This window comes from Coffea arabica, chromosome 1c, assembly GCF_036785885.1.
Source record: "Coffea arabica cultivar ET-39 chromosome 1c, Coffea Arabica ET-39 HiFi, whole genome shotgun sequence".
NCBI lineage: Eukaryota > Viridiplantae > Streptophyta > Magnoliopsida > Gentianales > Rubiaceae > Coffea > Coffea arabica.
In genome coordinates, this window is record NC_092310.1 from 44,813,181 (window position 1) to 44,839,555 (window position 26,375).

The window sequence follows — 26,375 nt, forward strand, 5'->3', positions numbered from 1 at the left end:
CCAACCCACCACACCAGACACCGCCTCCACCGCCTCTCCCGGCGCCGATCACCTATTCCGGCGCCGCTGGTAACCTCAAAAATTTTTTTTGAATTTTTGAGTCCCTCACCCTCAAAAATTTATTATATATATTATATATTTATAATATAATATATTTATATATTTATTTAAACATATTATAAATATTTTATTTTATTTAAAATATATTTTTATATATTTATATAAATATTATATACCATATAAATTAATATTAATATAAATATGTAATTATACATTTATATAAATATTATATATTATATATTTAATAAATATAATACATATTATATATATTACACATTTATGTATATATATTTATGTATATTTATATACATTTATACATAATATTAACACACAATATTAATTATACATTTATACATAATACTAATACATTTATACATTTATATTAATTATATTAATACATTTATACATAATATTATATATTTATATATTTATAATATATTAATTTATATATTTATATAATATTCATTTATAATAATATACAATTATTACATTTGTAAATATATTTATATTATGTATTATATATAATATAATACATTTATATATTTTTATATAACTATATAAATATATTTATTTATAAATGTATTATAATTGCATAAATATATATAAATATTTAAACAATAAAAATTATAAATTATAAACAATATTAATTATACATTTATACATAATATTAATACATTTATACATTTATATTAATTATATTAATATAGTTATACATAATCATCATATATATTTATAAATTTTAATTTATACATTTATATAATATTCATTTATAATATATACATTTATATTAATTATACATTTATACATTTATAAATATATGTATATTATGTATTATATATAATATAATACATTTATATATTTTTATATAAATATATAAATATATTTATTTATAAATATTTATAAATGTATTATAAATGCATAAATGCATATAAATATTTAAACAATAAAAATTATAAATTATAAACAATATTAATTATACATTTATACATAATATTAATACATTTATACATTTATACATAATCATCATATACATTTATAAATTATAATATATTCATTTATATAATATTCATTTATAATTTATAAATTTATATTAATTATATATTTATACATTTATAAATAGATGTATATTACGTATTATATATAATATAATACATTTATATATTTTTATATAAATATATAAATATATTTATTTCTAAATATTTATAAATGTATTATAAATGCAAAAATTGTTTAAGAATATAAAAATTATAAATTATAAAATACTCAAAAATATGTTTTAAAAATACCTCTAAAAATAATCCAAAAAACGTCTACAGTAACATTTCAAAAACCTCTACAAAAAAGTTTTCACCTTACAAAAACTTCTACAAAATTTTTTCAAAAACTTCTACAGTGCACTACTGTAAAGTTTTAGACAAACTCCCAAAAAACTCAGGTTCCAAACAGGCCCCAAGATAGCAACACATTAATTCAAGACCATAAGTTGCTCCAACTCTAATAACAGTTCATGAGATTATTCATAAATTTCTTACTATCGTATGTAAAGTTGATGGGCTGAGAATGAAAACATGCCAAAGAAATACGGGGGAATTATTCAAAGAAAACCAAACAAAGACGAAAGCCATAGATCGGTACAGGTTGACGAGCACTTAATATGGAAAAGGCGGTGACACTTTCCTACTAACTAACCAGCTGAGTGATACTTCTTAGCTATGTTTTCAGAACCGGACCTGATAGTGACTCTGCCGATGTCAGGGGTCAGGGATCAATGGGTTCGACCGGGGGTCGATAGGGGTTGAACCGGATGACGTCATAAATAAAAATTATTTAAAAATTAAAATATTATATATATAATATCTAATAATATATTGATATTAATAAAGGTATATTCATATATATTTGATGTTTCAAATATATTTAACAAGAAAATACAAAGAAATTAGAACAATCAAGTAGCAATTTATATTATTTAATAAATATTAACAAGTTTAGAATTAAAATTATGAATTTAATTAAAAAATAACATTAAATTTTAGGACAATATTTATAAAGTATCAAATATTTGAGGTATATGAATAAGTTTTAACAATTTAGGGGGTCAAAACATAATATTTAAAAGTTTAAATTTTTTTTAAAAAAATTACTGTTGAACCGGAAAAATCGATTTTTTTCCGATCAAACCCGATTTTTGACCGGCTTTGACTGAGTTTTAAATTCCCGATTTTTTAATATGACTTGAACCGGCTACCTGACCGGTTCTCGGTTCGACCGGTTGGTCCGGTCCGAGTTTTAAAACAGAGCTTCTCAGGGGCAGGCCGTCCCATTCAGATATCTAACTTAACTTTAAGTGGGCAGTGGATGTAGTAGTAGGCTGAGAAAATTGGGAGGTAAAAAACATAGAGATTATTGAGAGTTTTCCCAGAGATGTGACTCTCACTAGTGAAAGGTCACACATGCAAGGGGGCAACATTTTTGAGAGGCCACGAGCAAGGTTGTTAATGGGATGGGATGTTCCTTGCTGGCTTTGCCTGTGTGGATCATGAGACTTGATAGCTTCATCATTTTTGATTTTTCACTCGGTCCCATATACCTCCCTTCCCTACTTGAAAAGCACCATATATAGCCACAACATACCTGGGGTTAAACCCTAAATTCGGGCTTAGTTTTCCATTCTTTGATATAAGCATGCGGCACCATGCCACAAAAAAATTTTGTTTTGGATGGTGTATTATTTGTTAAAAAAATTATTTGTTGCATCATAGTAGCATTTTTTTAATGATTTTTTAAATCTTTCCGTCTGCCCTTTTATGCTACTACGTACTACACTACGTCATATCCTAAAAAGTGCTGCAGTATTATCCAAAAAGAACCAGTATATGAAAAAAAAGAAAAAAAAAACTGGAATCCCACTAAAACTTCCCTCCGATGAGAAAAAAAAAGCTATAGTGAAGAATGAATAGGCCATCTCTAATCCGATTGGTACATATCTTTGTCGGTTTAAGTCTTAATCATCCATATCTATAGTGAAGAATCTTTCTAATGCAAGGTTAATTCGATTCTACCAACATATTATCTAGTTGGCTGGCTAGCAGGGCTCTTTATACTTTATAGTGGCCAATTTCGTAATGTCCATTGACAAAAAAAAAAAAAAAAAAAAATCTTTTTTTTTTTTTTCAAAACCTATCAATATGGCTGGAATCAAAGCTTTTAAAGCTTCAAATTTAGGCCGTGGACCCCATCCAGCAAAGTCCAGCAGAAGGGAGAAAGAAGGAAAGAAAATTGAAGAAAGCAACAGAGATCTTGCAAAGTTCACAAATGATCGAAGTGTCGTCACGATCATGCCGCTGAATTTTCCTTCGGAGAGTAAAGGAATAATCTCAATACAACAATTGTAAGAAAGTGACAAGAGGAGTTCAAAATGCTCATCCAAAAATTTTCAAAAAAAAAATTACGGTAATCTTAAATGGGGCCCATTGGGTAAACTACAGATTGGTGTGCAAATTGAATAGGGAGGCCCAACTTATGCGATGTTTGATAAGCAAATGCGCCCTTGTCCCGCGGTTTTGAAACAGAGCACATGAACCTGGAAAATTGATTGGTCCCCCGCCCAAATGTGCTTTTTATCTTATACTGTAAAGGCCCGTGGGCTATTCCATATTTAATGTTTGGGTGGAGGCCTCCCCGTAAACGAAGGGCGCATTGGCCCAGAAATGATTGTTGTTTGATTAGCACATGGCCGCTATTCTAAGAAAGGAGCTTTTTTTTTTTTTTTTTTTTTGGGGTTGTCAAGAAAACCTTTAGATACAGGGATTGACGTGTCACATCATCCATGATCTGGCATCTTACATCCTCATTGTTGTGAGCATTTTGCAGCCCATCATGCTCTTGATAGCTTGCGCAAGTGGTCCAAAATCCAATGTTTGCCTTGGAGGAATGTTTGGATGAGCATTACGACTGTGACTGTCAATATAATATTCGGATTTCATGAGTCCAATTTTGGTAAATACAACCTTGGCTTTCAAGCCTTTTAAGTTTGAATCCAAATTATAAGTTTCAAATTCAACTCACAATTTAATACGAGTTTTGGGTCCAAATCGGATTCAATCCATGTTTAATATTTATTAATTATTATAAATTTATAGACAAACTATTAATACTTTATGTTATAATATGTGTATATGCATACATATATATATGTATATATAAACCAAAGTGTTTTTTTATTATACATGTAGTTATTATATATGTAGGATGTATGTATGCAACCTATATGGGTCGAGTCTTAATTGGATCTGTTCGTAGCAAAACTCAGGCTCGATATATATTTTATTCGTACTCAATATTGAGATTCAAATTTTGCTTCGCCCTCTTAAACATATGATTCCTCGGTTTTTTGTTTTTTTTTTTTTGCTGATCAGACTCGGGCTAATCCAGCCCATGGACAGTCGCTGACTGTGATCCTTCCAAATTCTAGCTCAATGTGAAACTACAGCCATATGATTTTTGATATACATTGCTGAAGGGGAAAGAAACTGGTAATATGTCAAGCAATTGAACCTATTGACAAAAGGTTATCACTTCTCGACCTCCAATTCTAGCTCTTCTGTGGCCCATCTCTCGCCATTTTTTTTTTTTTTTTTTGGTACAAGGGCGGGCCAGTGGCCCCTGATTTCTTATTCTGAATGTGTTGTTACTGACGGGTTTTGTTTCCAATGTTCTTTCCCTTCCCAGTCGCAAGTTTCTTTGCACGTTTAAAAAAGGACAAAAAACCTTGCAAACATCATGCATTAACAGTTGGAGGTATGATGCATAAATAGCCTTGCATCCGGCCGGTCTGATGAAACACCAAGACCGGGTGACCATTGATTGATCAATGCCAAGAGGACCAAAGAACATGGCAACAACAATTTTCAATAATAGTAATTCATTAGGCCGATTTCGTGGCATTTCCATCATTCATTTTTACATCCTTGTGATTTAGATCCAGGCTAAATGATTACAACATACGTTAAATTTTCCTAATTTAGAACCCCAAATCCCACTAAACATGACAGAAACACAACCCAACTACCCAATTCAACACACCGACTGCAATCAACCCAAAGCCATGGATTGATCCCTGAAATGCAAATACATTTTTATATGGTCCTCCTAATCATCAGACACACTCTTCTGGTTTCACTTCACACTTGTGCCAGAAACTGTCTCGGACGAACAGGCGACTCCATGGTCAACTGAACCAACAAATAACTGTGAGGCAAATGAGCCACTTTTCCTCGCCTTCCCGGGAAAGTCTCTGCCTACATTACCCTTCAACGAGAGATTCTTTTTAATCCGACTCCGAGTAAGTGACAACATGGTACTGCGGGAAGGTGCATGCAAAGCACCTTCAACACAATCTCCTGCCTGTGCGCAACCCCATGGCCTTGATGGTCCATCTTCGCAGAAAGGCCTAAGCCTAGGGAAGAACTTAGAAAAGACCCGCTGATCTGGAGAATTCTCCTCTTCAACTTTGGCACAGATTGGGCAAGGGGGGTCATTTTTGTTGGCCTTTGGGGTGGTTTGCTCCAAGCATTCAGCATGGAATACATGGCAGCATGAAAGAACCCCAGCAACAGGCATGTCTCCGCTTCTCACAATACGTCGAGAACTCCAAGGAGATCTCTGTGAAAGAAGCCTCTCACACAATCCACATTTGAAACTATCTGATGGATTACAATATCTACTTGAAAAATCAGCTTCAAATGGCTCAGAAACATCAGTGAGATCGACACTACCACTAGCACTGCTCAAGCGATGTTTTTCTCTTCGAGGAGTAACAGCATCAAATTCCAAATACCCAGCAGCATTGCTGTCAGTAGCTTCTCTTCTAGGTGTGTCAGATGGAAGGGTCAATGGGTGAACAGGTTTTGACATAAAGCAACGGCGACTTGAAAAATTACGATGAGAGTGATGTGTCTTGGCCACAGACTCGTAATCACTACTGTCCGACCTGGATGAAGTTGAGCCACCACTATCCCTTGCAGCTGATGTGCCCTGCAAAAGTAAGTATAATTAAGTTGAACTTCAGGCAGTACTACTCAGCTAAGCATGGGAAAGGAAAATCATAACTTACTTCCATAGCAGGGGAAAAGGATAAGGGCCTTGAGACTGCATCAAACAAGAGAAGGATAGTATCAGCAATTTAAAATTTCCATTCATAGTAGTTCACTTAATATGAACAATTGTTTATGCATACAACCAATGACAGTAAAGCAACCCCAATGATAGACCGCATAAGATATTGACAAACGATTTCACAAAACTGAAAATGTTTAAAGCGAACCCAAGACAGATGAAACCATAAAGGTTAGTTCCATATTGATGACTATCTCTATGGTAATGTGTTCTAATGAAAATCAAACTCATGTACTAGTGATGCTTCAACAAAATTTTCAAGAGCCAGATGCAGTCATGCTGAACAAGCAAAAACTATATATCACCCCATAATGCACAATCTAATCCTGATGGCCCTACAAAAGCAAATCCTTTTGTAACTTACTTGGGTCATAGGAAAATTACAACTTAGATATGCTAATACCATTCTCAACAGATATAAAATATATAATTCTTCCAGAGGGAAAGGGAAGTTACATGAACAATAAAATTACTCAGGATTGACAGGAAACTCAGAACCGTATTGCACTGTAGGGCAAACATAAGCAGCCTCCTATGACGATGACTCACTAATCTCACAGTACCAGTGCACGTGCTTAATGTTTCTTTTAAGCAACAAAACATCCATCAAAAGGCAGCAACAGCTAATATCTGTATTAATGTAAGCTTAGACAGAAGCTACAAATGTGACATTGAGCTTTTCCCATACAATACCAGTAGTTGGCTGAATATCAATACTATCGGTACGTACTCGTTTCAAATAAAAACAAACGTAAAACAACTTTTTATCATCTACAAGCAAATATAATTTTCTTTTGTAGATTAAAATACAGGAAATTCTGATAAATAAGCCCTTAAAAAAGAAGAAAGTCCTAAGGCACATAATTAGCAATAAAAACAAGATGAAAATGTGAACTAGCCAGGATACCAAACCAAGAGTGCCTATAGAAGCATCCACCATGACGCTCTGTCATCACAGGTCTCACTCAAGCTGTGCACCCATAAGGTTATGGACCAATCTGTACCCAGCCAACCAGGTCAATAATCAATTACAGCTAATGACATCACCAAGCTATCAAATCTATGTTCAACAATTTTCTTGTCCTGGCAATTTAATTGAAAAACTTAATTTAAAGCATCTTGTTACTTAGCTTCCCATCATCAGCCCCACAAGTGACCTCAAGAAAAGAGTATGATATAAGGGCAATGTATACCAGGGAAGAAGGGAAGAGATAAATATGCATTTCCATGCGTTCATGTCTGAGTGTTGTGAGAGAGGGAGGAGGGGTGGGAGTTCATGTTGAGGTCATGAACTGTAGGGATCTCAATCCTGAAATCATGGGTAACCCCTCAACACAAAAATAGGGACAGTTGAGAATAGCATTGTAGCAACATCCTTGTTTGCTTCAATTTTAATGGGTCATGTTTATAGCTGACTTATAAGATGATTGATGCATTATATTAGATGACTGGACATGATGGAAGGTGCAGGAAACTCAGAACCGTATTGCACTGCAGGGCAAACATAAGCAGCCTCCTATGACGATGACTCACTAATCTCACAGTACCAGTGCACGTGCTTAATGTTTCTTTTAAGCAACAAAACATCCATCAAAAGGCAGCAACAGCTAATATCTGTATTAATGTAAGCTTAGACAGAAGCTACAAATCTGTATTAATGGTTCTTACCGAATTCATAACCGATTTCAAATTCAATTCGGTAATTTGAAATCGGGTATTTGGTAATTTGGTACAAATTCGGTACGTACCAAATTCACCGAATTCTAATATGGTATGAAATAGGTAATGAGATTATGAATTAGGTAATAACCGATTTTGCATTCAAATTCGGTAATTGAAATCGGGTACCGCATTACCGCATTCGAATTACCAAATTGGTATATAAAATTATATAATATATAGATAAATGCTATTTAGTATTAGTATATACTACTAATACTTTATTATATTATATAGGTAAATGCTATTAATAATAATTAGTATATGGTATTATCATCATATCATGTACTTATAATAATAATAATATATAATAATGTACAATATATTTATATTATTTTAGTATTTATTAATTGTTATATGACTACAATAATGCATAGTAATACATTACAATATAAGATAACTATAATACTTATTATTTTATACATGAGTAACATGACTAGAATTAGATAATAATTAATACATATATGTATAATACTAAATATTAAACAATAAACATAATTAGTAATTAGAATTTAGATATTGGTAATTTGATACATCATTCATGTTTGAATTATTGAATATTTGAATGCGTAATCTATAACTTGCAAGTATTAATGTACTCTAAATTTATATTACATATTCACTAATCTTAAGGCTTTAAGTATAGATAAGACAACTAAACAGTGTAAGTGAATGTATATGAATTGCAAATCAATGTATTAGTGTATTGACTTTCACAATAACATATGTAAATAAATAAGTTTAATTTTGATTTGAAATAAATTATAAGTTTGTAACTAACATAACTTATCACTAATCATTATAATTTGTAAGTTTGTAACTAATATTACTTATTATTAATCATTGTAAATTATAAATTCATAAATTATTACTAACCATTGTACAGTCTAAGGTTTATTCTAGTTTAAATTAATCACTTTTTATGTGTTCCTTAAATCATAGACTAAGGATTGTAGGTATAAGTGATCAAATAAGTTAAAAGTTCATATTATCTATTTACTAATCTTAAGGCTTTAAGTATAGACAAAATAACTAAGCAGTGTAAGTGAATACATGTGAGTTGCAAATCAAGTAAATAAGTTTTATTTTGATTTGAAATAAATTATAAATTTGTAACTAATGTAACTTATCACTAATCATTGATTCATTGTAATTTGTAAGTTTGTAACTAATATTACTTATTATTAATCATTGTAAATTATAAATTCATTGTAACTACTAACTAAATTAGTTTAAATTAATCACTTTTTATGTGTTTCTTAAATCATATACCAAGGATTTTAGGTATAAGTGATCAAATAAATGCCAATTAAACCACAAAATGATTTGAACATAAGTAATGCGTTCAATTATGAATAAATTTGGGGATCAAATTAGTAATAATTTTTAAATCATTGAGGAGCATAATGAATGTATTATAATTTAGGAGCCCCAATTTGTAAATTAAAAATTACAAAATCACTTCATTTGGAAAAAGTCGGATTTCATCTTCAGCTGATGAAATTTGAAAAGTGAGAAAACATCAAAACAACCATGGCAAATTTGCAATATTGCATAGTGCCGTGACTGCCGTCACCCAGGGCTTTCACAGCACTAACACTCCCAAGTCCCAAGTGCCAATTCCCAAATCGAAGCTGCTCTCTGCCTCTCCGGCCTCCGCCAGTCCGCCGCGCTCTACGTCTCCTGTCGGCTGTGTCCTGCCGTGCTGGTTCATCGCTGCCGAGTGTCGAAGACGAAGCACCAAGATCTCACTAGTTCATCGCTGGTTCATCACTGCTCATCTCTGGCTCACTTAGGTAAGTGCTCCTCTGTTTTTGGCTCTGTGTCTCTGGCATTAAAATGGGCCAAGATCGACTAGGAAACTTGTTATCCTGAATTGATAAGGGGAACGAAATCTGAGCTTCCAATTGCAAACTCTAACTGTTTTAGTAGTTTAGATTAGGTGTGATATAACATAAGCTTTGTATTTTATACACAAGAAGCTCTCTCCAGTTGTGCAGCCTTTAAAAGTTAAGGCCTTGGGGAAAAATTCCACCTTTTACCCGTTAGAAAAATTAAAAAGGAAAAAACTTGCTAAAATGAAAATTTTACCTCCTTGTCCGTGGAGATTCTCAATCTCTGGTGCACATCTAGTGAAAGTACGGCTCCAGAAGTTGTACCTAGGATTCTGGATATGAATTTTCTGCAATGTGTAAAAGAGAAACATCTAATGGCTTGCGGGGGTTGGTAGTTGCTGAACTATAAAGATTGGTTTATATATTCTCTTAATTAGCTTCAGGTTTTTTTTTTTAAATAATAGATGAATTCGGTTAGACCGAATTCATTACCGTTTTCAAATTTGAAATCGGGTACCGCATGAATTCGGTAATGCCCAATTCGAAATTGAAAACGGTTTAGATTTCTATAGGTGCAATAACCGAAAAAACCGAATTCAGCGCACCGATTTACCGCATTTGCACCGAATGCTCACCCCTAAAAATAGGGACAGTTGAGAATAGCATTGTAGCAACATCCTTGTTTGCTTCAATTTTAATGGGTCATGTTTATAGCTGACTTATAAGATGATTGATGCATTATATTAGATGACTGGACATGATTGAAGGTGCAGGAAACTCAGTTGGCTGTTAAGGTTTCTTTTGCGTGTGAGTGAACTATGAATGAAAATAATCCAAAAGTACTTGCACTTGTTCCTTACTTAAGCCCTCGAATGCCTTTCCTAGTTTCTCTTTCTCCTTTGATTTATTGAGACATTGGATAGTTTGGATTTTGAACAAGAAAATCTTGCAAGGGTACTTAATATTAAATCGATTGGTATATTTTGCACATTAGCTTTTCGGAAGGGTTAGGTTCATTCCATAAGTTGACCACTCTCTTTAAAGATTGTTCCTTTGTAATATTTGATTGCAAGCAAGAATGCGGCCTAATACCAAACATAATCCAAAAAACATTGTTTAGTATTTATTTGTTGTATGCCTTGTCTGCCATGCTCTGGGTATATGCATGGAAGTCAATTCCTAGAATGCTACCATTTACCAAAGCATTCTTGCATGTGGTCTTTTTTCCCAAAGCACATTCATGCAAAAAATATTTATCAAGCATGCTAGCCAATGGCATCAGATTGATGGACTGAAAATTTATGAGTGGTAAGTGGCTTGCAATACTGGATGTCATATCATATTGTTGATTAGTCTTCTTATACCAGTAGGATTTCCATATTCCAGAATGAGATGATAGTCCCTGAAAATATGAATGAGACTGACATCTTCCCCATTTCTTTTCTTAAGGTGAGAAGCTCACTGGAAATAGGATGTGAAGCTTCTATACGGGAAGGAAGGATTACATTCATTTGCTGCATTTAGTGCTACAAGTGCCAAAGGGCACTGCTCCGCCAGAAATCATCCTTAAATATTTATTTTTTTGTAACTATCTTCAAACCATGAAGCTTTCTGTAGTTTTCAAATCCTTGCGTAGCTATCCCGCTCTTCGTGTGGTTACCGGCCCTCTACAGTCTCGTGCATTTCAGCCTGATTTCATTCCCAGGGATCCCAAATCGAAGCCCGTAAGACACAAGTATCCTGCTTTCTATGATCCTTATGGCCTTAGACCCCCACCTTCAGATAAGATCATTCGGCTTGCAGAACAGATTGCAGCCCTGTCTCCTGAAGAGCGTAATGTGATTGGTCCCACACTTAGAGACAGACTAAGGCATCCTAAGATTCAACCAGTTTTAGTGGAGGGCATGGACTTGGGTCCTCAGGGAGGGTCTGGCGTTGGGTCTTCAAAGGCTGAGGAGAAGAAGGTAGAAAAAACTGCATTTGATGTCAAGTTAGAAAAGTTTGATGCTGCTGCAAAAATTAAGGTGATCAAAGAGGTTCGTGCTTTCACAAATTTGGGGTTGAAGGAAGCCAAAGATTTAGTTGAGAAAGTACCAGTTTTAATTAAGCAAGGTATCACTAAAGAAGAGGCAAATGATATTATAGAGAAAATCAAGGCTGTAGGGGGAGTTGCTGTTATGGAGTAGATTTTCAACGAGTTTTGTATGCTTTCTTTGAACTGTTATCAAAGTTCTATTGCCAGTTTTTTGCTCTGATAGACAAACAATTGCCATTCTGAAGATGTTGTTCTTGCATATTCAAAAGAATGAAACTTTCCTTGCTAGGTAGAGGAGGACCATTATGTTTTCCTTCAAATTTGGTTTTCATACTTGATATTTTGTGCTGACCCTTAATGGGATTTTGTGATACGGATGGGCCACGAGGGAAATGGGCTTAACAGATGTCTGGTTTGTGTAAAATTGCTTGTGTATAATATTGGAATTATTGCTAATTTAACTGTGGTTGCAACTTACAAGTAGTATGTTTGCTTCAGCATTTGAACATGGTGGTTGACTTTTTAGTGGCCGGAAATGGCCTCTGTCCATTTTTGAGATGTCCAAACAGTTACATTTCAGGCTTTTGCCAGGTATGGAAATTCTGGAATTGAATTATGAACTCTCAGAATGCGATTTTCAACTTAACTGATTAGGTGTAATGCCTCAGCAATTAACAGACCCACACTTTAGTAGATAACATTTTTAGCATCTTCGTGCAGTATTTGTAAATATTTCCTGAGCAAATATGAGATGTATAACCTTCATTGTTGTAGTCGAATAGCATTCCTAATTGACCAATTGTTACTGGTCAATTAATTCATGATTCATCTTAACTTGAAAGCAGTAGTAGAGTAAATAAACATGATTGTGGCCCAAGTTTTCAGTTCTTTGGCTAGATGACAGTTAATATACGACTATGGTCTTGATTCTTCAATTCTTTGGATGGATGGAACTATTGGGAAATTGTTCTCTTAATAAACATGTTTGGTCTTGATTCTTTTAGAAAAGAAAGGAAAATCCTTAAAAGGCGAAGGCAAGCTCTTCAAGTGTCGAACCTTGAACATGCATGTTACCTTTTTTGCTTTTGGGTGATGACAGTAGATAACATTTCCATGTGGAGCATGACCGAGTCTAGAGAGTGGATTGGATGACTGTGTTCATTGATTGATTTTCCATTTTCCAAATTATTGCATTAGTTGATCTTCCAACTTGGTTAAGGTAGTGGTTGATGACGAATGGGTTGAGGCTTTCCAAAAAGGATTTGCAAAAGTGGATTCATAATATGTCAATTGCCTAACCATGTTCTAACTGTTATCCCTCTTGTGAAAAGCAAAGATTTTTCAACTTTTTTTTGAGAAGAACTAATGGTGAAGAAAAGTAAACATGAGCAATGACTTTGTTTTAACTCCTCTTTCATCACAAATCCTTAATTAACACGGCTTTTAGCATAAAACTTGGCTGCTACTACTTTTCCTTTTACCTTGCCACACAAAATAAGCAAGAAATTGACAAATACCTTCTACGTGCCCTCATAAGTATTATTTGGCTTGTATTCTCCCAAGATATAGGTACCTATCAAACTATAATGCGACACAAGAAAAATAAGAAGTGAATAACAAAAGAAATGTGAAAATAAAAGCCATAAAATCAAACTAGTATAGCTTACCTCTGTACATAAGCTCTTTTTTCTGTTCAAATTGCTCGACAGGAGTGTGCATCGAAATTAAATTCAGTAATTTGGAACTTTGAATTTGGAATTTTTGAAAATTTGGACATTGGAAAATTCGATCGATTTCAAATTTGATTTCACAAATTCTAAATTCAAATTTCGTTCCGAATTCAATTTGAAAGTTGGTAACAACCGATTTCACCTAATTCGGTAATTATATGTAAGTTTTGCTAAACTAAATGCCAATTTTTGTATAATATAAGTTTATAGTTATAACATAATATACAACTAACTTAATAAGACTTATTGTATTGTTTTATAATATAATTATTAGTTAGATGTATTATTATATAATATAAATTTTTATATTACATATATCTTTATAATATATAAGAAGGCGTTTTGGGTTCCTATTCATTGCAATTTTATCTGCTCACTTTAGGGACATTTTTGTCCTTTTAGCTTTTCATCTGCTCACTTCATCTGCTTATTGCAAGTCTTAGCCTCTTAGAGCAGCTCCAACGGGGGTGTAATGGGGAGCCATTACACCCCTCCATGACACGGCTCCCCATTGGAGCCGTGTCATGGATATTACACGCATCACCTGTGTGATGCGTGTAATCCATTGACTTTTCTTCCTGGCAACGGTAAAATGGCTCAAAGAGGATTTCCAACGGCAACATTATTTCCTGGGTGCTGAGGATAACATTATATCAAATATTTGTTTAATTTTCTACATAATTATTTTAAAAAAAATAACAATATATTATTTTTGAAACATAGAAAAAAATATATTATTCAAACTTAAAAATTAATAATATCATTTTTAGAAAATAAAAAAATTCAAAATGTACAAAATTTAACGAAAGTTAGTACTTTATTTTTAAAAAATAACAAAATTAGTTTTAAAAATTACTTTATTTATTTATGGGATATGAGTTATGCATTATTAAAATAAATATTTGATTAATTATGGACCCATGCTATTACACCTTGTGGAGTGTAATCCATTGTGAGTGAAAGTGTAATAAAAGAGGAGAAAGTGGAATGCTGACGTGGCATGTGGATTACACTCCACAAAGTGTAATCCATTGTGGATGCTCTTAGTGGAACATTGGGTGTTTGCAGCATTAACGAGAAGCATTAATGAGACGTGATGTTCATTTTTTGGAGCCAGCTCATTTTGCGTTGTTTAATTACATTTTGCTCCTTCAAAATACTCATTGAATGGACTATATATTTTCAACTTATGTCTAACATAGTCATTTTACAATAGCTTTTTACTTTTGCTGTCAGACTTTAGAAAATTGAGCCTTCTCTTCTCCTGTTCTGTTGGTTTTGCTCGCTTTCCAGCTTATTGTTCTTCTCAGCTTCTTCTCGCTCTCTCTGTCTCTGGTTCCTGCCGAGAAGAAAAATGGCGTTTGGAGCCAGGAACGAGCAGGAAGTCAGAGGGATCGTGAAGCCTCGCACCGACAAAAGAGACTACCGAAGAATCGTTCTTCACAACGCTCTCGAGGTCCTCCTCATCAGCTATCCAGAAACTGATAAGGTACTAAATTTCAATCCATCCGGTTTCTTCTTTTTCACCCTGCTTAATTTCTTTTGTTGATTTAGTATTTAATGAATGTTGGAGTAGGTTCTTTTAGTGATCCAGAAGGTCTTGAAGGCCTCGCGCATTTTCTTGGTATGATATTTTGATTTATTTTCTACTTAAACAAAATTTTGGCTTTTCTTTGTTTCTTCATTCAGCTTTATCATTTTCCTTAAATAATTTTGGGTTTCTTCATTCTCTAGGTCTATGCAGCTGCTACTGTCTTTCTTGTACCATTTTTGGAGAGGAAAGGAAATTTCCTGAGGTGAACTTCAATTTCATTATTTTTGGGTTGTTTTCTTGCGTTGCTTAGGTAATTTCTTTTAACCATGTAATGCATCAAAATTCATAAAAACTCAATAATTTTACAGAAATTTGAGGAAAGTTTCATGGTTTTAAGTATCTTTTACCTTGTTTCGCTTTCAATCTATATGTATGGTAAATCACCCTTGCCGGAAGTCATAAAAGATTTCCTGTTTTGCTTTAAAATATTTGGCTATGCGTTCAACATCAATTTTACACTACAAGCTTCTACTTTATCCTGGTGGTTTCCTTAATGCTTTATACAACTCCACTTTTCTCGCCGTTATTTTTGGGCTTGCAAATTTTGTCTGCCGCTCTGATTGTAGTGTAATTTTTTCCCTCATTTCTTGGCGGATTCTAATGCCTAATGTATTGGGTCCCCCTTTTTTTCAAAAATTTTGATTTTGTTATTGGTTTCTTTTTTGGACAAAAAAACTTCATTTATTTCAATGGACTTAAATTGATTTATCCCTTTTTTTTTATTTTTTCCCTGAATAAGAGAATTTTTTTCCCTTCCCTAAATTCTTAAATTTATATGCTGATAGGAAAATTAACATATTTAGATTATCTACTAATTGCGTTCTTTTGTTTATTTGATTCTATGAAGAGATTGTTTTCCTCAACAAGAAGGTGCTGGTTGAAGGTTAGGAAGTTAGAATAGAAACTTCCACGGGGTTGATACATTTGCTTGTGAAAGTTAAAAATAACATATTGAATAGTTGTGCCTTATAATTTTCTTTGCCTTTTCTACTCTCGAATTATGATTTGGACTGGGGTAATTTCTTTTCTGGCCTGTTATTTCTTTTTTCTTTTTTCCAGTTCTCTTAGCTCTTCAAAGAGCCTATTACTTTGGTTATTATTATAGCATGGTTAGGTTGGACGTTTGTTTCTTCAATTTAATGGGTAGATTTTACAAACTTACTTTTCTTCTTTGCATCTTAATCTTCATAACATCTCATTAATGTTTTAAAAACTAGAAGATCAAATTTTTAGCAAATGCTTTTACATTTTGAGCATTATCATTTAATTACGTGGCCTTTGTTCTAGAAGCGTTTGTGAGCAAGTTGGGTAAAGCAGAATTGACAACTGAACTATGTGGTTCATTGCCTACAATAGTAGTCGATTCTGCCCGTAGTAATTGTAAGATAAAACAGCCAAGTTTAGTCTGATAATAATTGTTTATTTATACTTTTTTGGTTTTTTTTTTAATATTATTGACAATATCTTACTTGTGCTTTTATTTCCTTTGTATGTGAATTTGCCAAATGAGATTTTTAAAACCCTTTTTTCTATGGTTAGTCATTATTGGTGAAGTCATTTTGTTTAGTGTATGTGGTGTATGGTTCTTGGTATCTCAACGTTACAGTATTTAAATGTGAAAACAGTTTGAAAAAATGGAAGGAATATCTACTTAAAGGAGAAAAAAAATTTAACTTTTCAGGTTGTGAATTTTTTTGATTTATTTCCCTGTCATTTTTCCAATTTTACACTAGATTGGACCTTCAAGTTTCTGCTTCCTTTTCATTTCTTAAATTTTTGCTTACTTCTTTAGTTTTTCTGCTCCTCATAATCTAAGATTGCCGCCTATTTGATAGATTGAGGAAAATCACAAGGAAATACTAAAAGGAGGAGAAAAAGATTTAGCTTTTCAGGTTATCGTCTTTTCTTTTTATTTTGCGGTCATGTTTCTAGATTACCTTAACTTTGAATTTCAAATTTCTGATTTATGTGCTATTTGTGGTTTTGACGAAGTTTTGGTGCATGTTGAAATTGTTAATTTTACCAATTTCTGAATCATATATGAAGCTGGGAGGTTCAGTTTGAATTATTCTTGGGGAGGATATCTTTTCTCATAATGGTTATGCATTATACTCATTAACAATGCATTGTACTCAAAAAGACTTCTTTTTTGGTCTCCTTGTTTTTCTTTTTTGTAAAAAGGGCTTGATTTTGTAATCATGCTGTTGATTTTGCAAAAAAAAAAAGGTTTAGAATTTTCCTTATTGGTATTTTGGATGTGGAGGAAGCAGAGGAATAGGATGTGGAAGAGTAAATAAACAGAACCCAGTGAGTTTGGGAGAACGAAGTAGCTTGCTCCAAGCCTGTACATCTACTTTTGAGAAGGTACACACATCAGCTTGATATTCATTGTTTTATTGAGCATATACTGCTACAAGAAAATTTTCAAGGTCATGTGTGTTTCTTGTTTCTAAAAGAAATTTTTTCTTAATTGCCGTACTGTGAAAACTTGTATCTGCTGAATGGGTATTCGTTTTGTTAGTTTTGCTACTATCAGATTTCCTTTGTTTCTAATGTTTAGGATTCTAATTTTCTGCTGCAGATGGTTTGGACTTATAAACCCAAGATGTAGACAGAAGCTTGAACTAGCTGGTCAGTGATTACAGTTTTTTTATAGGGAGTTACATGTAATTCTTGGAGTTCTATTATAGGAAAGTGACTCTATTTTTGTCTATTTTTTTTCAAGTTTACTGAATTCAGAGGTGTACACAGACCCTAACTGGAGTGATAGAGACTTTTAACATATATCACTCTTCCAAGTTTGAATATCTATTCGTTTCTATCGGTTTTATTCCGGCAAAATTAGTCGAAAGACTGTATTAGAGAACTGAATAGATGGTTTCTAACAGAGTTTGGTTGTAAATTGAAGTCAATTTATTTACTAGAACTGGTTGTTGATTATTGCAAGCCTTAGCCGAATGTTAGTGGAACATTGGCTGTTTTGCAGCATTAACAAGAAGCATTAATGAGATGTGATGTTCATTTCTATCAGCCAGCTCATTTTGTAGGTAAAGATTTGAGTTGTTTGATGCTTCTACATCAGTTAATTCTTTGGAGAAGTAGTTGTTACTCATGAAAAAAAGCAGTTGATAGCTTTAAATTGAATGCTTCCAAAATTTTGGTGTGATTTTCTAAGTATATAATCTGTTTCTTATTGAGAGTTGAATTCTGATAATCAGCGCATGAGACACTTTTTTGCTGATACCATGGTGACATTTGCATATATGCATCAATCTACACGTGTGTATGCATATTATATATGTATATGTGTATTTATACACATATGCATACATATCATGTACAGGCAAAGATGCAAAACAAAGTGAGCGTGTGCATAGATATGTATAGGAAATGGAATGTAGTGTTCTGGGTGTAGCTTATTCACCTCTGCTTATATGCTCATATTGTCATACGTGCATTAAGGTTAAATTTTGTTACTGATTGCAAGGGAATATCTTTGAAACTCTGAATTTGCCAGGTACAGTTCAAAGCCACGTATTTGAGATTTTTGAGGGCCGATTTTCTGTTATATTTTAAAATTTCTTTGTTGTTACTAGCAATAAAAGTTGTTTAATAGTCCAAATTCTGTAAACAACCTGCTATATTGCTGAATAATGTTACAGAGAGAAGTGTTGAATTCTAGAGGGGCAACCCTCTCTTTTGTTCTGTACTTTAGTTGCTGCCTCTGATGCTAAGCGAATTTTGTTCTGATTTTAGGCTTCTGAAGAGCTTAGCTTTTTTGCAGCTAGCACTGATTTTAGGCACTGGAGAAAGAAGATAGTGAAGATGGAAATAATTCTGATTCTAGCAGTTATTCTAATGATAATGAGGACGAAAGGCCGGAGAGCAAATCTATCACCACCTCTTGGCCTCAAATTTACAGGTGGTATCATCTTATCGCACATATCTATATTTGTTTCTTTCTACATCTAGCTATGGTGTTCTCTACGTTTGTTCTGTTCTTGTTCTGCAGATTCTGTATTTAGCAGTGAAGCACTTGGTTTCTTGAAAGCTGTTATATTTATATGGTACCGGATGTTTAGCTTTACCTATTCATTTTTGGCTAGGAGAGATATTTAGAAATGGGATTGAAATGCTTTCATCATTCATATTTTGGAGCTTCTTCAAGTATTTTCATTCTGTTTCGGCCATGAATATCAATAGTTTATGAGTTTGAATGGATCCAGTAACATCAGTAAAGGATAGCTATGGGCTTAAGGTAGGCTATGTAATGTTATCAAAAGGCCAGAGCATTTTATGTCTTCCCTGGATCCTTCTTCAGCTTAGCGGAACTTGGTAGGATGCACTTATATTGCTGACTACTGCCTCTATTGAAAAGATTTTCCTTCGTCATGAGGGACTGGTGGTTAATCCCTGTGAACCATCTTTGGAAGTGAAGGAGTTGTATTTGTCGTTACTACATTTATCAATGGTAGAAACCATATTTTGGATATTACCTTTCATCGAACCGCTGATTCTGGAAGAGAAGTTTCCAAACCACATCCAGAGTATTCATTTCATGGGCTTTAGACTGAACCAATTTCCATAACTTTGGTGTGTCATAACATCTGGCCAGAGCTATACCAACTTTTAGACCGTCTGCTAGATATTTTGATTGAAATAAGTGCCAGAGATCCACTCTCCTCCTCCAATCATGTACCAGCGTTTCTTATTTGCATCAGTTTTCAGTTGTTTTTGGAGAGGATAAAACATACTGGTTTGATCAAGAGTACAACCATCACTCCCTCATGTGCAATTCTACCAGCTGCAAATAATTTGGCTCTTAGCTTTTAAGATTTAGAATCAATTCCAATGGTTCTTTGTTAATTTGTTTTAAACTTGCACAACTGGATTATATATTTGAGAAATGGTTACATTAGTCATCTCACTTGGACTGTGTTCAAACTCTGGTTGATAATGCTTGGTATCTCATATCCTTGTATCAGGCAGTCCATCGATTTATACAGCAGTGTACCATCTCCAAGTCTTAACTTCCTGGGGACGCCTACGTTATCACGTTTAGGCAGCTCATTTATCTCTTCTTCATTAACAAGAAGATACACTCCTGAAGTACTCCCTTCTTCGCAAAAACCTCTATTACCACCAGTAGCAAATGCACGGCAGCCACCAGAAAGGCGTAGTTCACTTTAAATTTACACAAGCAGTATGAGCCTGTCTATGGTGAATCAGATGGCTTCTATTAGCGATGTCTTTTTCATGTCTGCAAGATAACAGTATCTTTGCATGGCTGATTAACTGTTTGAAAGCTGAATTTTGGTTTTCAGAAGGCCACAGCCAAAAGCTAATTTGTGTATGTCGATAGCATGCTTGGTTTTCATCTAAAGTTGATATGACTGGTGCACATACCTAACTTATGGTGCAAGAAATGATGATTTTTATGCCTCGTTTATGAGCTTTTCCTGTCTTACCTTATTTACCCAGTTGCTTCATTTATGAAAGCTTCTTTCCTTCATTTAAGTTATATCTTGGACATCAGATGCCAAGATATCTGCTCTGTCTGTTTGAGATTAGGCAGTTGCATATAGTTCCTGTCAAATGCTTTTTGGCTTGAGCTTAGGATTTTCTTGGTGTTGATATTGGTCAACGATCCACTTTAGATGCCTCTTCCGTCTGTTGTTGCAGACTTATTAGTCACAGCTCATTTGAAGCTCATTTATCCCTCGGAGTTAATTTTGCAATGGGAGTGTCTGACCATTGAATTGTGCAGGTTGCTGAGGCTCTGCCCCTTGGTGATGCATCTGTGGATGCTGTAGTGGCCACACTTGTCCTATGTTCTGTCAAAGATGTTGACTTGGCGCTGCAAGGTAGGTTAATTCCTGTATGAGACACTCAAACTTTGGTAGATAAAATTTACAATTTTAGCATGCAGCATCTAAAGGTTTTTCTTAAGAAAATATGAATGGTCTACTTCTTGTTGGAAGAACATGTCATATACGCCTCAGTGGCTAGGTTTGTTCTGCTCAGTGTATATCGAGTGGAAAAGAAGATAGCAGGGGCTAATACACATTCTAGTAATTGTTTTCAGAGATTATGAGGGTGCTAAAGCCAGGTGGGCTCTGTGTGTTTGTGGAACACGTAGCAGCAGAAGGTAATAAAGATGTACTTCCTATTTGCGATAATGAAAGCTTTTATTTCATGTTAACTTCTCTGCCACCTCCATCTAACTGAATTATAACGTCAAAGCCTTGATTTGTCTGTTTTGCTGGCAGATGGAACAATTCGGAGATTTTTCCAAGGGATTCTTGATCCTTTGCAGCAGTTTGTTGCTGATGGCTGTCACTTCACTAGAAAAACTGGAGAAGTTATTGCTAAAGCGGTCTTCTCATCTGTTGAACTTCAGCGGGCATTTGTGTCTTCTGCCTCAATAGCAAATCCTCAGGTTTATGGGATAGCTCGCAAGTAGCCTAGATTAATGTTATGCCACATAAAATATTCCTGCTGCAAACCTTGGAATAATTATTTGAATACTGAGTGTGTCTAGTGTATTTGGATAGAGTATCATTTGAAATATTATTTAAAATAATTAATGTAGCACTTTTTGTGATGTGATGTATGTGAGATAAAAATTAATTGAAAATATGAAAAGGTGGATTGGTAAATGTGTTTATGATGCAAGCGAAATATTATTTGAGATAAATTTGCAATCCAAACACCAGTTACACATTCCAACCATTACTTATACTTGTTGTACTACTCTATTGTAATACATTCCAACCTTCATCAGAATCAGTAATAAATTCCAACTATTGCAATTCTCTTATTGTACTACTCTTTGTGGTCCAAGCGTGGTGGTCCTTACCAAAGATAGCAGATGCCCGAAGGGTGCCATTTTCATGTAAAAGTTGAAAAAAGAAAGACAAAGCTCTCAAGGTAGTGGATGGCTTTGATTCATTTATTGATTTGCCATTTTCGACGTTAGTGCCTTAGTTGATCTTCTGAGTGGTTAAGATTGTTTACATGTACTAATTCTTATTCCATTGCTCTATGATCATCATCAATTATTAAATAGCAAGAAGTCTAAGCACAAAATTAACAGTTGGGTACTACTTTACCTCCTACCTTGGTGCACAAAATAAGAAAGAAACCGACAAGTAGCACACTCTCATTTAGCTATCGACATATTTACAAACAAAAAAAGATAGGAAAAATGGATTAAGCAAAAAAGAACACGAAATTGGACATGAAAGAGATGAGGCATTGTGAGTAATAAAATTGAGGTACTAGATACTACCTTAAATTGTTAATTAGAAATATAGGCCAAATTCTTGAACTTCTCATCTGGGGGTCATCTCTTATTATTAAGTTAAAAAAAGACAATAAATAAAGAAATTCGAAAAAAAGTAATAAAACATGTAAAGTAATTCAAAAAAATAATAATAAAACATACTAATTCATTCTCGGGTTCTCTTTCCCTTTTTCATTTCCCTAAATAACTATTACTAGGGATAATTTCAGAAACCTATCTTGAGGTTTCTCATAATATCACTCAGCTCTCCTGATGTCTTTAAAATCTCACTTAACTCCTTTGAATTGACATTCATTGTAGCATTTTAGCCCCTTTGAGGAAATGCAAGAAAGATAATACTTTTATTTTAGTTTACAACAACAATTTAATTTATAAAGTTTACAACAACAATAAAAAATAAAATAAGGTTAACTTTTTATAAGTTGTAAATTTTTTAACTTAAACTAGTTGTTTTGGAACAAAGCAAAATTTACACCTTGAAGAATTCACACATATGAAGAGATTATTTTAATTTTTAACATAACTTAAACTACATCATGTATTAAAATGTATTTCCCCAAAAAATTTCTTGACTTTCGTATAACTATCTATGAAAGTTTTCAAGGTATTAATTACTCACCAAAATCCCCCTGAATGGTTGATTCTAAATAGATTTAATTTATCCACATCTTTTGCTGTCCCACCACGATCTCTATATAGAGAAATATAGACCATTATTATATAACAATTCATTTTTTGTTTTAATCTACATTTTTTGGTTTAACAATTTTACTTTTTGACTTTTTGGTTAAATAGTTATTAAGAGCAAAGGTGTTATTGTCAATTTATGACATTTGATAAGAATATTTAGTCTCGTCAAACTCACAGAGGAGGTAAGCAAAATTTTACAAACCTCAAGGAGCTGAATGATATTACGAGAAACCTCATAGATTTTTTGAAATTATCCCAAAAAAAAAGGGTAAACAATAAAAGAAGGCGATTGGGAAAGCCATAAAGGAGCTAGACACTGGTAAAATAATTTATGGGGCCAAAGAGTAAAATCAATAAAAAAAGGGCATTATTGCAAAACGGGCACTTAAATATCCGTCAGGGTTCTTATTCGCGTTTGCACACGCAGATACTTCTCACTGTCCTTCTCTGTATTCGTTTATGCAACCCACAACATCAACAAAAAATTGGTAAGTTCATTTGTTTGTTTATTTAGCTATGAAGGCTTTTTTTCCCCCTGTTAAATGGATGATTTATTTATGTTTTAATTTCTTGATCTTGATTGTAGCTTGTGAACCTTTCGTTGCTAATGCCTTATTGTGTCTCTCAGGAGTTCTTTATTTCTTGGTGGTTAGCTTTTCTCCATAAAGTTTATATTTTGTCATAACAATTTGTTTCTGGTGATTGGATTTTATTTTGTGTTTAGACCTATTGAAGTTCAATGAAATTGTCAGTTCTGGCGCTTGAGTTATTTTATTTTATTTTTTGGCTGGAACTGGTCTGAAACCCGAATGAAGATGGATGCAAAATTTGTTCCCTAAGTTGGCTGTTAAGGTTTCTTTTGCATATGAGTGAACTATGAATGAAAATAATCCGAAAGTACTTGCATTTGTTCCTTACTTAAGCCCTCGAATGCCTTTCCTAGTTTTTCTTTCTCCTTTGATCTATTGAGACATTGGATATTTTGGATTTTGAACAAGAAAATCTTGCAAGGGTACTCAATATTGAATCGATTGGTATATTTTGCACATTAGCTTTTCATAAGGGTTAGGTTCATTCCATAAGTCGACCACTCTCTTTACAGATTGTTCCTTTGTAATATTTGATTGCAAGTAAGAATGCAGCCTAATACCAAACTTAATCCAAAAAAACGTTGCTTAGTATTGATTTGTTGTATGCCTAGTCTGCCATGCTCTGGGTATATGCATGGAAGTCAATTCCTAGAATGCTACCATTTACCAAAACATTCTTGCATGTGGTCTTCTCTCCCAAAGCACATTCATGCAAAAGATATTTATCAAGCATGGTAGCCAATGGCATCAGATTGGTGGACTGAAAATTTATGAGTTGTAAACGGCTTGCAATATTGGATGTCATATTGTCGATTAGTCTTCTTATACCAGTAGGATTTCCATATTCCAGAATGAGATGATAGTCCCTGAAAATATGAATGAGATTGACATCTTCCCCATTTCTCTTCTTAAGGTGAGAAGCTCACTGGAAATAGGATGTGAAGCTTCTACACAGGAAGGAAGGATTACATTCATTTGCTGCATTTAGTACTACAAGTGCCAAAGGGCACTGCTTCACCAGAAATCATCCTTCAGTGTTTATTTTTTTGTAACTATCTTCAAACCATGAAGCTTTCTGTAGTTTTCAAATCCTTGCGTAGCTATCCCGCTCTTCGTGTAGTTACTGGCCCTCTACAGTCTCGTGCATTTCAGCCTGATTTCATTCCCAGGGATCCCAAATCAAAGCCCGTAAGACACAAGTATCCTGCTTTCTATGATCCTTATGGCCCTAGACCCCCACCTTCATATAAGATCATTCGGCTTGCAGAACATATTGCAGCCCTGTCTCCTGAAGAGCGTAATTTGATTGGTCCCACGCTTAGAGACAGACTAAGACATCCGAAGATTCAACCAGTTTTAGTGGAGGGCATGGACTTGGGTCCTCAGGGAGGGTCTGGTGTTGGTCTTCAAAGGCTGAGGAGAAAAAGGTTGAAAAAACTGCATTTGATGTCAAGTTAGAAAAGTTTGATGCTGCTGCAAAAATTAAGGTGATCAAAGAGGTTCGTGCTTTCACAAATTTGGGGTTGAAGGAAACCAAAGATTTAGTTGAGTAAGTACCAGTTTTAATTAAGCAAGGTATCACTAAAGAAGAGGCAAATGAGAAAATCAAGGCTGTAGGAGGAGTTGCTGTTATGGAGTAGATTTTCACCGAGTTTTGTATGCTTTCATTGAACTGTTATCAAAGTTCTATTGCCAGTTTTTCGCTTTGATAGAGAAACAACTGCCATTCTGAAGATGTTGTTCTTGCATATTCAAAAGAATGAAACTTTCCTTGCTAGGTAGAGGAGGAACATTATTATATTTTCCTTCAAAATTGGTTTTCATACTTGATATTTTGTGCTGACCCTTAATGGGATTTTGGGATACGGATGGGCCACCAGGGGAATTGGCTTAACAGATGTCTGGTTTGTGTAAAATTGCTGGTGTATGATATTGGAATTATTGCTGATTTAGCTGTGGTTGCAACTTACAAGTAGTCTGTTTGGTTCAGCATTTTAACATGGTGGCAGACTTTTCAGTGGCCGCAAATGGCCTCTGTCCATTTTTGAGATGGCCAAACAGTTACATTTCAGGCTTTTGCCAAGTATGGAAATTTTGGAATTGAATTATGAACTCTCAACATGCGATTTTCACTTAACTGATCCCCAGCAATTAATAGACCCACACTCTAGTAGATAACATTTTTAGCCACTTCATGCAATATTTGAAAATATTTCTTGCGCAAATATGAGATGTGTAACCTTCATTGTTGTGGTCGAATAACATTCCTAATTGACCAATTGTTACTAGTCAATTAGTTCATCTTAACTTGAAAGCAGCAGTAGAGTAAATAAACATGATTGTGGCCCAAGTCTTCAGTTTTTTTAATTTTTAACATAACTTAAACTACATCATGTATTAAAATGTATTTCCCCAAAAAATTTCTTGACTTTCGTATAACTATCTATGAAAGTTTTCAAGGTATTAATTACTCACCAAAATCCTCCTGAATGGTTGATTCTAAATAGATTTAATTTATCCACATCTTTTGCTGTCCCACCACGATCTCTATATAGAGAAATATAGACCATTATTAGATAACAATTCATTTTTTGTTTTAATCTACATTTTTTGGTTTAACAATTTTACTTTTTGACTTT

At 33.8% G+C, this 26,375-nt stretch overlaps 3 protein-coding genes and 1 pseudogene across 21 annotated transcripts; 3 read left to right on the plus strand and 1 right to left on the minus strand.

Annotated features, from left to right (window-relative positions):
- Positions 1–4,967: 4,967 nt before the first annotated feature.
- Positions 4,968–7,877, minus strand: LOC113724239 (uncharacterized). Of its 2 annotated transcripts, none has more exons than XM_027247168.2 (3): positions 7,145–7,877; positions 6,176–6,210; positions 4,968–6,096 (listed from the first exon to the last, which is right to left on the minus strand). In XM_027247168.2, exons 1-3 carry the CDS (start codon positions 7,188–7,190, stop codon positions 5,239–5,241), a joined length of 939 nt encoding a protein of 312 aa, XP_027102969.2. In that variant the 5' UTR covers positions 7,191–7,877; the 3' UTR covers positions 4,968–5,238. The 2 variants fall into 2 exon arrangements, with proteins under 2 accessions (XP_027102969.2, XP_071927671.1); XM_072071570.1 differs by having other exon boundaries at positions 6,694–7,876.
- Positions 7,878–9,480: 1,603 nt separating this feature from the next.
- On the plus strand, positions 9,481–12,146 carry LOC113724397 (uncharacterized). The gene is made up of 2 exons (XM_072071572.1): positions 9,481–9,752; positions 11,241–12,146. Exon 2 carries the CDS (start codon positions 11,393–11,395, stop codon positions 11,975–11,977), a length of 585 nt encoding a protein of 194 aa, XP_071927673.1. The 5' UTR covers positions 9,481–9,752; positions 11,241–11,392; the 3' UTR covers positions 11,978–12,146.
- Positions 12,147–14,694: 2,548 nt separating this feature from the next.
- Positions 14,695–21,754, plus strand: LOC113724404 (uncharacterized). 18 transcript variants are annotated; one of them, XM_072071752.1, is made up of 11 exons: positions 14,695–15,045; positions 15,133–15,180; positions 15,291–15,352; positions 15,998–16,033; positions 16,967–17,042; positions 17,414–17,514; positions 17,732–17,781; positions 18,935–20,500; positions 20,918–21,014; positions 21,236–21,298; positions 21,420–21,754. In XM_072071752.1, the coding sequence occupies exons 8-11, from the start codon at positions 20,396–20,398 to the stop codon at positions 21,611–21,613; spliced, it is 459 nt and encodes a 152-aa protein (XP_071927853.1). In that variant the 5' UTR covers positions 14,695–15,045; positions 15,133–15,180; positions 15,291–15,352; positions 15,998–16,033; positions 16,967–17,042; positions 17,414–17,514; positions 17,732–17,781; positions 18,935–20,395; the 3' UTR covers positions 21,614–21,754. The 18 variants fall into 18 exon arrangements, 17 of the variants coding, with proteins under 17 accessions (XP_071927853.1, XP_071927681.1, XP_071927895.1 ...); XM_072071580.1 differs by having other exon boundaries at positions 17,421–17,514; XM_072071794.1 differs by having other exon boundaries at positions 16,986–17,042.
- Positions 21,755–23,551: 1,797 nt separating this feature from the next.
- LOC113724305 (uncharacterized) lies at positions 23,552–25,688 on the plus strand (annotated as a pseudogene).
- Positions 25,689–26,375: the final 687 nt, after the last annotated feature.